General features: G+C 35.8%; 1 protein-coding gene across 1 annotated transcript in view; it reads right to left on the bottom strand.

The window, feature by feature from the left end:
- The window catches only part of LOC123678934 (high affinity cGMP-specific 3',5'-cyclic phosphodiesterase 9A), a 146,021-nt gene that overhangs the window by 28,390 nt on the left and 103,593 nt on the right, over positions 1-14,038 (bottom strand). Inside the window, exons 2-3 of the mRNA XM_045616209.1 lie at positions 13,481-13,690; positions 122-292 (exon numbers count right to left, since the gene is read on the bottom strand). Coding sequence (XP_045472165.1) covers positions 122-292; positions 13,481-13,577 — 268 coding nt within the window. The 5' untranslated portion in view covers positions 13,578-13,690. The remainder of the gene's footprint in view (positions 1-121; positions 293-13,480; positions 13,691-14,038) is intronic.

Raw genomic sequence — 14,038 nt, 5'->3', positions numbered from 1 at the left:
TACTTCTCTGTTATTTAGAGTAAAAGATGAGGTTAGAAGAGTTGAATCAGTAAAATATTGATTCAGTTGATGAGATAGACATGTGTGAACGAAAGAGGAGCAAAATTCTATTGGTTTTTACCTGTAGATTCCTGAAGCATTGCTAGGCCGTTGGCAGCAACAACCTTAAGAACGTATCGATTGCTGGATTTATTTGAAGGAAGGCTGGAGCTGATATTTAAGAGATGACCATCCGCGTCGTACAGCTTGAGGATGTCGTTCGGACCAGCCTCTGCAGCCGATCTGAATAGATCTGAAACAAAAAATATTATTCGAACCAATAAGATGCAATAATATGTAGAAAAAAATTTTTTAATCGAAAGTTTCCTCATAATCTAGTATACAATGATTTCGATGAATGAAAACAATGGACTAGTTTAGTGATGTTGATAATACTATATTTGACACAATAGAACTAAAATATAGAGCAAAACTGATAAATCAGTGAAAAAATTTTGAAAATCCTTCAATAAATGACTGAGAAATAGATTATTTAAATTTACGTATTTTAGCGCGGAACGTCTTTGGTCTGTGACGTCACGGCACTTGCCTGTGATCGCTACACCATAAATTACGTTTGAATACTTAGCCGCGCCAAGGCTCTCGCGCCGTTTGTAGTTGTACAGTGTAGTTTTAACTCGAGTTTTGTTTTTATGTCACCATAATGGAAGAAGGCTTCGTGAAAGGACAAAGTGACAATTTGCCTAAAATAGATATATTCGCAGTGATGGAGTTTTTTTCTTCAAATCCATCTTATGTCAGTGCTGAAATAAAAGGAGTTAAACTTTTCAAGTAAGTATCTACTTTTCAGTTTGCTTCATCATGGTTCAACTTATAACGATGATTTATTTAAAAAACGTTTCATAAACAGTTTGTAATTGAGTACTGGTTGTTGAAGTCTATCAATGGCCAAACATATTTATGTGAGGAGTAAAAAGTAAAAAGAGAAAAAAGTAATTTAAATGTATGTATATAGTGAGTTATTTCAGCCATCGTGTAACGAACAAAACACGACACGAATGGCACAAGTGATTGTACACCAATGAATTCGTAAGCACTCTGCGAATACCAGTCGTCCAGTGTGTGACGTCACGGCACTTACACGTACTATGAAATTATTCTTCCAAGCGCAACTTCAAAGTCCCATAACTTTTTCATTTCTAGAGATATTTCAATGATTTTTCCACATTTTTGTTTCATTTTACTTGAATTTTTAGAATTGATCCTTAACAAAAAAATTAAAACTAGGCCATTGTATGTATGTTTGTCCTTAATGTATTGCTCCATCATTCAACTAAACATAACGAAACTTGGGCAATTTGTTGGGAACCCTCTAGTGAAGGTGCCTAGTATAGTAAAATTTCACAATAAGAATACCTTGAAACTTTTCCGGGCAAAAATATAAACCCCTCGCATTCGCCATTTTGTAACGTGTAGCTTTCACGAAAGAAATGTTTTCAGTTGGACGTGAAAAGAATGAAGTGAAATTGGATTTGTTGCAGAGAGTTCGTAAAAAACTGTATCCTTTTCATTTCCATTCAAGTTGTTTTCATGAGGTCAAGGTACACAGTAATAGAAAGTAACATTGTTTATTATTAGGTATTTCGAGACCACTTACATGAATAACCTACATTTCCCAACTTTATACGAGTAGCCTTCAAAGCTAACATTACTCGATGTGTACGTTGGGGACCACAACAACTTACTTCAATAATCCTTCAGGTGGAAACATGAAATGTTAGTTTCGTGGCAACAACATTCTGCAGGCATCAGAAAACGCTGTTTTGCTCGACGAAAACTGGACACAAAAATTCATTCAGGTTGAATGGAGAGATGATCCATTTTATTTACAATAATTATTTGATCGGATTGAGCCAAAAGGAATCCAGAACCAGAAATATATTTTTTTTTTTGTATTTATATTTTGTGGAGGCTCGGTAATAAAGAGGGTAAAATAATACTCCATATTCGTTTTTTTTATGATTCGGGCCTATAGAAATACGAACAAATTGTTTTGCTAATATGTTGGACAATTTTGATGGTTAAAGTTTCATACATATTGCTGCACTCAAAAGTCCCAGGCTTAACAAGTAAAAACAACTATTTTCTCAAAAATTCACCTCATGGGCAAATATTCACGCAAAATACTGAATTCAGTGTCCACTATCTCATGCAACTTCAATTTAAGATCGGTGAAAACCATTTCGTGATCTTGTTTGATATTTTCTGAAACAACTACCAAATTCAGAAACGTCGATTGATTTTTTACCACCTGTAAAACACCTTTGTTGTCGATGGAGAAGAGTCTGAAAAGCACAGCAAGTCTTTGATTTGTTTTGCAGAAGAAAATTAAGTCCGCTCATTATTGATATTGTCCGCTCATTATTGATATTATTGATACCAGCGCATTCGCCATTCTGTTCTATCAAGCGCATTCGCCAATTTGCTCCCATGATAAATAAAATGAAAGGCATGATTTTCAGATGCATCTGCCCTTAAAATCAAAGCTCGAGGGTTCTATAAAGGACTGAAGAAAAAGCATTGATATTATTCTCCGCAGGACACAGCTATGCACGTACCATATTAATTGAAAACAATCTAAAACGAAATGAATCAGTTGTCAATATGACATTCCAAATTTGTGAACACAAAAATTCTAGAGGGATACAAAACTAATTTTGATAACCATGACGACTGATGATAGCCATAAATATATCAAAAAAAAGGAAATTCTGCTCATTAACATCTTTGCTGGCTGATACAGATGCTGAAATTAGCGTTGTAATATTCTATGGTGACTGAAATCCAACACTGTTGCAGGGAGTTATACTCAAAATTCATTGAAAAATAAGAAAATGATGAGAAGATCCTTGTAGGAGAATATTGGAACAAAACTTTCACCGAGTAGAAAGTAGTGAATATTTATTTTATGTTTATGTTGATTTTGTCTATTCCAACTCTCCTGACTAATGTGATACCTCTCAGATGTTTAGATCTTTCATAGGTTTTAGAAGAACCATTTGTATTATGTGTATGCCTTGTTACTTTGGCCATCGCTACTTCAGACACTGTACTTTGAATTTTTTACCCCCTTCTGAGAGATTATAATCGCTTATTATATAAGGGTCTTGAAAAGAACCATTTATTCAACTGACGTTATTATATTCTCAATATTCGCCCGAATAAACACAACATAGAAGAAAGAAGACATAGCAGGACCGGAATTCTCATGGTCAACTACGTTAACATCGAGCTAAAAGAATATTGCTGTCTGACGAATGTTGATCGGAGCAAAGAGAAAATGTTGAGAACATAAAGGGAAACAACCCGCAAGAGATACATCGTTAAATAAAGTTATGCACCCGAAAATTTCGTGAGTCTTGAAGCATTATAACGACGCTCTATGCCGTAGGTCACAGATGTAGGAATATGCTGAATAAACGATGAAGAGAAAATGTAGCTCACGAGACGAAACATGTTGATATGTGAATAAAAGACTTTGGGTGGGAAGTATGAAGAATCAATTTCGAATATGTATTGGAGAGGCTAGGTCTGTTTATCGCACTATAAATATTGCTGTTTTTTCACCTGCGACCGATCGATTTTGACCAAATTGCTCTGAATTGATGTAAGGAACTTTTTATGGCTCGTTCATTCATCCGCCTATAGCACCCTTGAAGGGCACATAACTGTTTATTTGTTGTCTACAAGGGCGCAATTGGCGCATCAGTAAACAAGCGCAGAAAAACTCTCGAAATCGTTCAGGAATAAAGTACCTAATTGTGAAAACCTTTTCAAATTATACATTATGAAACACATGTAGAACACAAACAAGTTTGCAGTTCAAATTATTATCAAATATTTGAACATATAGATTTCACACTTATTTTATTATTCAACTCATTACTTATTCGTCAATATAACAAGAATGAAACATTCTGTTTCTGAAGAATAGAGATAAAATATTCAGTTATACATTAAGACTTTAATCAAGAAATATGAAGTACAGCTTAGTATTTAATGGAAAACTTATATCACTTTAATGAAGGTCACTCATTTTACATTGCTGTAGTGATATATTGTTAACTGCAAATAGGTCAAAATGAAAAGTTTCGAATATTTCAAATAATTAATAACGCAACATTTAATGAAGCCTCAAAACTGATTTTGATTGAACCTATTAATTTGCTTCTATCGTAATTTTATTCAAGAAATAACAGTTTGAAGTAGGTAAACTATTTAAATTTGAAATGATTCATTGAACAAAATATGCCTTCAGAGAAATTATTGCTCGATACCTATCGTGAAAAACTTCAAAATCGAATATATTATCACTCTTTCCATGATATAGGTACTGTCCCTTGAAATCAGTAATTTATATTCATGACTTCCAGTGAAGGTGGGATACCCAATATTGAAGTAGATATAGGGAATTTAAGGTTAACGGCTTAGTTACCAAATTATCGAAAATTCGGAAATATATTTCCTTCAATTCTGTGGCTTATGCGTTCATTCTATCATATCTTGTACAACAAAATCGTGGGAGAATATATCAGATTAGCACAGATCGGTATATTTAATTATTATATGTTGGTGCTTGGAACTCTCCTGTCAAGGATTTATCTATTCTCTGCCAAATTTGTGATACGGAAAAATGTTCTGCCAACCCACATTTTTCAATGCAAAAATCACCAAATGATATTTATCGAAATATTTCATCAATTTCAATGAAATAATGTAAAATACTCGTACAGAAAACTCAATCTACCATCGTTAATTGAAAAACTCGACATTTTGTGGCTTGTTTTCGAATTTTGAACTCGTAAAAGAATATCAATGACTTCTGCTCTTGTATTATAAAAAAATTATTGAAATAAGAGTGGAAAAAGTGTGCTGAGTAGCAGCGAAGTTCATGTATGTCTCGAATTCAGTATTTCGAAATTTCAACCATTTCATATCCAACCTATTTGATTTCATATAAATCTATTTCTGACGTAGATTTCGAAGATATTTCCGGTGAAAGGTAAAAACATTTCATCGGCGTATAAAATGAGATCTCCTTCAATAATAATTTTCAACATATTATTCTGAAGAGGACGCAAAACTCCCACGTATCCATAGCTTCTAACGTCACAGCATTGTACAGTATTCAAGCGTAAAATCAAAGCTATTCTCACATAGGGTTCATTTTATTGAATAGGTGAAATTATGATGTATCAATTTATGTTGTTTGTCGATATATGTTAGTGTTTGTTCAGTTTCTAATTATTTATTATTATATTTTATTTTTCACTGTGTCCGTAAAGTATGGAACAAATCCATTTTTAGCTGAACAGACCATTTTGAGAAATAATCCTGAAACACGTCGATTTTTTATTTCAATATACCGTATTTTAAAATAATAATCTAATATACAGGGTTATTTATTTTCGAGTAATGACGTCACCGTAATTTTGTTTTAATGGAACACCCCCATTTTGTCTCAATTTTCCAATTACTCTAGCTGAGCTGATTCCAAAAATGTATCACATGTTGATTCCAATTGGTACAGGGTGGACAAAAATACAATAGTTTTGTGTGTGCTCATAAAGTAAAGCGTAACATTCTTCATTAGTTAAATTAACAATATTATCAAAAATACTTATTGTCTAGCGGCAATTGGTTTGAATATAACACTCTGTTGTTTTTTACATTTTCAGATAGTATTTTGATAATATTGTTAATTTAATTAATAAAAAATGTTACGCGGTACTTTATGAACACACATGAAACTATTGTATTTTTGTCCACCCTGTACCAATTAGAATCAACATGTGATACATTTTTGGAATCAGCTCGAAAGTAATTCACTCTGTATATTAGATTATTATTTTAAAATACGGTAAATTAAATTCAAAAATCGACGTGTTTCAGGATTATTTCTTAAAATGGTCTGTTCAGCTAAAAATGAATTAGTTCCATACTTTACGGACTTTATTATATTTTATTATATACCTATGTCTTTGACATTCCCTGTAAGATTTTGAGGGTTATAGAATTGAGTATTATTATTATTATCTCCTTTATGGGAATTACAGACATTTCAACAAAATGGTGAAGATAGAAAACGGCTTTCTAACTGTATCGAGTTTTTCTATTAAAACTTCACTTCTTTATCGTTTTGATAAAGGACGTCCTTCGTCAAAGAAGCAACATCTGATTCAACACTCACCCAGTATACGAGAAGAACAGGAAATTGCAATATCCATTGCAATAGAGAGCGCACGTGCGTTTTTTCGAATACCAATAATACCATGGAAAAATATAGCTGTAATCCTGGGCAAACGCGTATGCAAAGTACGCCATATTGCAGATCCCTAACATTCATTCCGCATGTTTAATGATTTGGTATTTCGCGAAATGAAGGCAGGATTCGGAATTTTAGTCGATGTTTATTTATGCGATATAGCAGTCTATGTCAGGCCGATGAGTGAATTCAATCCCCATCGATAACTTGTTTGATTTAGAAAATTATTAGTATAATGGTTGTTTCCACGCGGGTTTTTCATTATGCGTGCTAACATATTCATCCAAATCAAATGATGAACATATTCAATCAATGTACAGGTCAGGTTTCCAGGAATTATCGAGTACATACATCAAGTACATTGATTCATTGACTTTTCTCTGGTTTCTCTGAATCATTCATTGCTTCGTACAATGAATGAATCATAAAAATTGAGATTTATCCTTCCTCATTTCTATCTTTTTATGAGTCATTGAAAAACTGGAAGTGCGTAATTTCTTAGTATTTGGTCAACCTCAAGGGGGCCCATGTCTACATCACCACTGACAGCCAGTCCACGGTGAGATCCCTGGAATCGTACTGCCCGTACCATAAAGCAACTGGCCAGAGGCAATAAAGTAACTCTACTATGGGTACCAGGTCACTGTGGTGTTGAAAGAAACGAAAAAGCCGATGAACTTGCAAAAAATGCATCAAGGTTAACACCTGGTGCACTCGAGCCTTTCTGTGGGCTAGGAAAAGACCAATACAAGGCAGCGGTCCAGCAATGGGAATTGAATAACAGGATAACCCACTGGGAAAACACTTCTGGACTTACTCAGGCCAAGAAATTCGTGATGATTTCACCTATCTACGCCAGAAAGCTCTTGAAGCTGTCACGAGCTGAGCTTCGGGTGATGGTGAGACTGTTGACGGGGCACTGTCGGTACAAACATCATTTTCACCGTATGGGATATTCAGCAGGTGAGATTTGCAGGCTCTGTAGATCAGAAGCAGAAACAGCTGAACAGATGGTATGCAAGTGTCCAGAGCTGGCTAGCCTAAGAACCATTCATATAGGGAAGCCAGTCCTGGATACCCGAGAAGTAACGAACAAGGCCCTTAAGGAGGTTGTCGGTTTTATCAACGCCACTGACGACCTACTTGGCTTTCCATGAATGAGTAGTGTAAAGAACAAAAGATCTACATGGTCGCAGTCCCCTGTTCGAATAATAATAGTATTTGTTCAAGTTTTTCTCATAAATTTTGTCACATTTTTTGTAGCAATACAATAACAGAATATACAGAATATGGAGTGAAACTACAAATCCTTGACGAAGATACAGCCCTTGAATTATGTAACGTGAACTGATGAAAATTGAGTCGGTAAACCTACATTTTGACTTCTCAGGAGAAAAATTACGGTTGAATTTAATGCTTAGTTCAAGATTGAGTACATGGCCTGAAGGCATAAGTATTTCAAGCTCTGACCTTCAGGTTCAGTTTCAAAAGGCGATTTCTTGAATCCATTTCATCACTTGAAACGAGATCGGGGGTCCTTGAAATTTTTTTTTTCTCAAGTCTTATAGTTCTCATATTGCTTTCATTGAGCATTGAATTTGGGCCACCCTGTTCATATAATATTGAATAAATATACCTTCAAGTCAAAATATTTTTCCAAAAAGAATATTGAATACGAACTGAATAACAATTCATTTTTTTCCTTGCTTAACATCGAAAACGCAGTACGAATAGGTAAACAAGAAATAACAACGGAGCATAGATAACTATACAGCGAAAAACATTGGTTTTACAGCTGTTATGACGGGGACCTATCTTTCTTCATTCATCGCAAACATTTGCCGTCAGAACAAATGAAAACGAATGAATTGTTTCCTTTCACAGGACGCCAAAGGCTGAAAATAGGATATTTCTTTCAGTAACGATGCTAAACACACATTGTGTTGAAAATTTCATACATAACATTCTTATGTTTTCATTTTAGGTGGTGAATATTCATCAATGAAAATTTAATTCAGAGGAAAAACGAACAATGCTTTTTATCTGATATCAAATTATGCCAAAAAGCTATACCATTTGAGTCAAATCAACTCATCAACTTCTGTGGACTGAGCGATAATATTTAAATTAAATGATATACGGTGTTTCAAATAATCATATGAAGCGTAAATTACAATCTCAAAAAGAGAAGATATATGCTGACAGGTAAATACTTTTTCAATATATTGATTTCTGCTTCATTTGTATTCCACATACGTTCCTGTGTTTTTGATTTCCAAGTATAGATATATAGTCCACAATGAGAAAGTGAAGCAACTGAGAAGTTGCTTGCTTCGCTTCATGATCTTGCTTGGAAACCGTGAAATTGCTATTTTATATAGTGGTTCAAACTTTTGTATTATTTTCCTCAATGTTTGAAAGGCTATGCATTATGCGGTATCTTCAAGATCAATATAGATAATACAAGTTCAATAGAAGCATTTTGATGTTAAAATTTCAATTTATGAGCCAAATTGCTCTCTATTATCCTGGAATCCACAAAACTTCCAATGTAATGATAACTATAATACTATAATATTAATGTAGCACGTATCTTTATACATATATATTTTTTTGTAGACTGAATACGAGTTAAAGCAAAGAAATTAATTGAAACGTGCTTTTCAGACTCAGACTGTTGAAGGAGTTGATATGCTGATTGCAATGATGAATTTTTCCCATACCAAATGAAACTTGAAGAGTAAGAGAAGCGTTAAAGTACATATAGCACTGAATTCTTGAGAAAAAATATGTTTTTTACTGGTTTGGTCCTATACTTATTGAGTGAAGTGCAGAAATATCACTTTTATATTGATGTTTTACTTTCTAGTAATGATTAGGAGGAAATCACTGTTTTCCAATCAAGTGAAAAATAACGGGATCATGCAAAAAATATTAAAAGCTTCACGAACGTTGAGAACTATCGATATCAGATAATAATTGGACTCAAGACTATTCTTCTTCTCTAAACAGTTATCTTCCATGAGTAAAATGAGCTCATCGTTCTTGAAACTTTATAAAACTAATTAGGATTTGTTTCATTGGCCAGCTGAATACAACAATCTATACGAATTCGATGAAATACCTCCCAATGACTGCAAAGAATTAATTTGGAAGTTCCCAGAAAACGATGTCCAATTTGTCGGAGATTCCTCAAAAAAGAAAAGGAATGACAATGACAACACCAATATGTCCGAATAATGGATACTAATTGCATCAATTCCAGGGAGACTGTTACAAATTATCTGCTTGAAATAAGCTGAATATTTCGCCAGTAATTCGGCTTTTTTGGGCTCATTTCTCAAATACAACAACGCAACGTTCTGAAACCTTCAGGGATATTTTAAAATTTCGATCTGAACTTTGAAGCGAGCATTAAAAGGAGAGCTTAAATAAGGCCAATTGAAAAGTCCCCGGTCTACCATAGGAAAACACATTTTTTTGGTAAAATTCGATTTTTTTATCCAACAAAGTTGCAATTCGGCGATTATAACTATCTTTCAACTTTTCGATACCATTTTTGTAGTACGATTTGTCTTTCGCTTCAAAATAGGCCTCAGTTTCGGCGATTACTTCTTCATTGGTGATAAATTTCTTTCCAGCGAGCATTTTTTTGAGGTCTGACAATAGGAAAAAGTTGCTTGTGGCCAGATCTGGTGGATACGGTGGATGCATGGATTATTTCAATTTTTCCATTTTTTCATTGATTTGTGACACGGCGCAATGTCTTGATGAAACAGCTCCTTTTTTTTCGAATGGGGCCGTTTTTTAACGATTTCATCTTTTGAACGATCCGATAACACTATATAATAATCGCTGTTGGTGGTCTGGCTCTTTTGTAGCTGTTCAGTGAATATTATACGTTGCTCATCCCAGAATACTGATGCCATAACCTTGCCAGCTGTGTGTTGTGTTCTTCCTCACTTCGGATTCGGTTCATCGAATGTAGTCCACTCAGCTGACTGTCGATTGGACTACTAAGTGAAATGATAGAGCCATGTTTCATTCATTGTCACATATCGACGCTAAAATTCAGGTGTATTGCACTTAAACAGCTTCAAACGCTGCTCAGAATCATTAACACGTTGTTGCTTTTGATCGGCGATTGTGAGCTCGCGCGATATCCATTTTGCACACAGCTTTCTCATGTACAAATATTCGTGAATAATATGATGTAAACGTTCAGATGATATCTTCCCTATGTCTGCTATCTCGATCAACTTCACTTTACGGTCATTCAAAATTATTTTGTGAACTTTTTTGATTTTTTCATCGGTGACAGCCTCTTTTGGGCGTCCACTGCGTCCGCCGTCTTCAGTGCTCATTTCACAACGTTTAAACTTAGCATACCAATCAATGGTAGTTGATTTTCCTGGTGCAGACCCCGGAAACTCTTTATCTAGCCAAAATTCTGCTCCGACTATTTTTTATCCCTTCAAAAAGCAATATTTCATCAGCACACGAAATTCCTTTTTTTTCAATGATTTTTCAAGGGCCCGGGAAAGTTCGATGCATAGCAACGGATGAAAGTACTGGATAAGCGTATTTTGGGTCTGAATTTGCTCTTTGAATGGAGGTATTCTCTAACGATTAAAAAAAGCATTTTCTGCTAATTTGGTTCCTCAACAGCGTAATCCGGATTTTTTTGTTTTAACATTCACAACGAGAGTTTTCAGGCATCTCGACCCCACTTTTCGCAAAGACCGTACACAGCAAACTTCAACAATTCAGCCTGTAATTTCGCGAAAAGAGATTTCCGTTTGATGAACAATCATAAAATTTACCTATATATGGGGGAATTGACCGGATCGAATGCCCAATTCGAAATTTATGACTAAACATCGAAAATACAATTTTATCGGGCCATTTTATGGTGATGGTTTCCTTTCATTGAGCTATATGTCACCAATGTACGATCTCATCGTATTTCGAAGCAAGAAATTCATGTTATCATTATTTCAGGATCGAGATCGAACAGATAAAAAATATGGCGTTTCGTTAATAGCGTCGTTTCATTTATTACTTGGATGCAGGGATTCACTCTCGATTTAATCTCAAGGGGAGGATTCTTTGAGCAAACGAAATAATTTCGCACGTAAACAGTCAGCGATTATGAAAGCCTCTGAGATTTCTGTGTTTCACTAATTGATTAATATCATCTTGAACAATTAATTGCGAATTGAAAACGTTTACTCTCAAATGACCACAAAAACTTTATTCGGAGATAGGTTAGGTTAGGTACAAATGTTGACTCTCCCGAGGTCAGCACCTTGCCGTGGTGGGAAGGCTTGTATTAACTACCTGCTGTAAAACAGACAGTGAAACTAAGACTGACTAGAAACTGTGGTGTGGCTAATCCCAGCCTGCTACATTCCCCATACTTCAACCACTCCATGTTCCTCCAAACACCACATTCTTGCCAATACCTAGCTCACACCTAAAAACATCCTCAAATCTCTACCCCTCCAAGTGACAGATTCGAGCAGAACTAGCAACACGAGAAGAGAAACAGCTGGGTCCACCAAGAAGAAAGTAGAGGCGCAGAAATGACCAGACAGCGACCATAAATGTAGGTGGAAATTATTTACAGGTTTAGCAGAACGAGACACAAAAAGACGAGTAGGAAGCAAAAAGATGTTAACATTTGGCTGAGAGTACTTGGTGGAATAGGAGCTACTCATGATTCCGCCAGTGCCAGTTTAGTACCTACAGTAAAATTTTGGTATATATTCGAGGAGTATCTCAGGAAACAAATCACAGTCAAAATCACTAAGCTTCTTCAAAAATCTCCCATCTTATAACTTCACGGCATGAACTAAGGTGAATACTATGCTGTGAAGACTTTGCGTAAGTCGTGCTAGTTTGCAAAGGTCCCAAGACCCTTGGGTCGAGACCAAGATCAAGAGGCGTATCCTCGTGGTGATAAATTCTAAGGGAGGAGATTTGCCAACCAAGTCCCCGCGAAGAACTACCTCAGGCTTGAGTTCCGTAATCAGAGCTATGGAGGAAGCCATGGAACGAGGGAGCTCATAGGTAGGTGGAAGCCTAACACTTTTTAGGTTACCTACTGAATGGCTCTACCACCTTCAATGAATTATTCCTGCCCTATCCCATACTCCATTAGGGCAGGAAAGCGTGAAACAAGAAGGACATTTCACCGTAGAGTTTCAAACTCTTGGTGGTTGGGCCACACTGAGGTTGAACGCGTAAGAGGAAGGTTGACATCCTTGAACCTCTTTCTACAGGTTCAGCGTATATGTAATGGAGGTTTTTAGTGAGTATGCCTCCAAGGTGAGCCTCACACTACGCAACAGTTGCCGGCAGGAGCTTTCTTGTCTTGGATTTCCCTCCATTAAAAAAGGTGCAAATGTTGAGTTTCTCATCTGTAGTTCCTCAAACAGATCTCTCGTTTCATCGCGTTGTATGTGGATGGTTTCAAAGGATAAGGTTCTACTCCATGTTAAATCAATTTTCAATTTTGTATACTATCAATGATACCCTGGACTTTCACGTAAATCGGAAGATACGATTTTATAGGAAATTTATATCAAAAGTACTAACAACTCCTATATTTCAAATATCACACTCTATATAAAATTTTTCGGTAGCCTCTTGATTATTTATGCATCAACTATCATGCCCCTATCCCTAACGGTATTCGAGAGATTGATTGATTCACTTTTTTTGTGCAAAACATAGCTTCAATTGAACATTCATCATTTCGCTAGTTGGAATCTCAGAAAGCTGAAATTTCGGGTATGGATTACCACTATATCGTGTATCATTTACGTGTAATAAAATATGTCCCCACTTATACAGGGTTGTTCAAAATACAGGCCACAATGGGACAAAAAACGCACTTTTCATCATTTTGGTTTGTCTCATTGTACTGTTGTAGATTTTGAAAACCCTTTATAATTAGGGATATATTTCATTACACAGCATATTGGAAATCCATACCCGAAATTTCAGCTTTCTGGGATTGCAAGTAGCGAAGTGATGAATTTTTAATTAAATCTATGATTTGCACAAAAATAAATTCACTTCATATTTATTTATACCACTCATTATCGCTGTCATGCAGTTACAAATCCGATTGGTTTCGCTCGAACTTACCCTTGATCTCCTCCAAGGGGGTATCAGAGCGAAAGAGCGCGATCTCGTGGCGCAGCCCCACGGTGAAGTGTACCTGCACTGTAGTTGGGAGGTCCATGGGAGTTGAAGCCGTAGGCTCATCGCACAAATGAGCCCCATTCGGCTTCTTTGCTTGTCGGTCTGTTCGTGCAGGGTGAAAATATCATGCTTGGGGGAGTACTCATCATCTACCTGCAAGAAAAAACCTAAATGAACCTTTACATTCGAAAGAAAGTCCTATTATTCAACAATATATCGCATAACTGCTAGCAAATGCCGTGAATTGTAACCTTGTCGAAGAGACTTGAAGTCCTGAGTTATAATTATCACACAGCGCCACCTATCGGTTCAACCAGGAACGACTTCCCGTTTCCGCATATTCTTCGTTTGATGGCTTCTATCGCAATCCATGGCTGCTTTGAATAGTGTTTTCAGTTCACAAAACACACCAAAGATTAATAATAGGTTATGAAGAGAATTGCTATTGTTACAGGTGGCACTGGGTTTGAATTATCACTGATTATCTCAAGTATGCAATTT

The sequence above is a fragment of the Harmonia axyridis genome, chromosome 4 (genome assembly GCF_914767665.1).
Source record: "Harmonia axyridis chromosome 4, icHarAxyr1.1, whole genome shotgun sequence".
NCBI classification, from domain to species: domain Eukaryota; kingdom Metazoa; phylum Arthropoda; class Insecta; order Coleoptera; family Coccinellidae; genus Harmonia; species Harmonia axyridis.
Note: the sequence above shows the minus strand (reverse complement) of the source record. Positions and strands in the feature narration are given on the sequence as shown.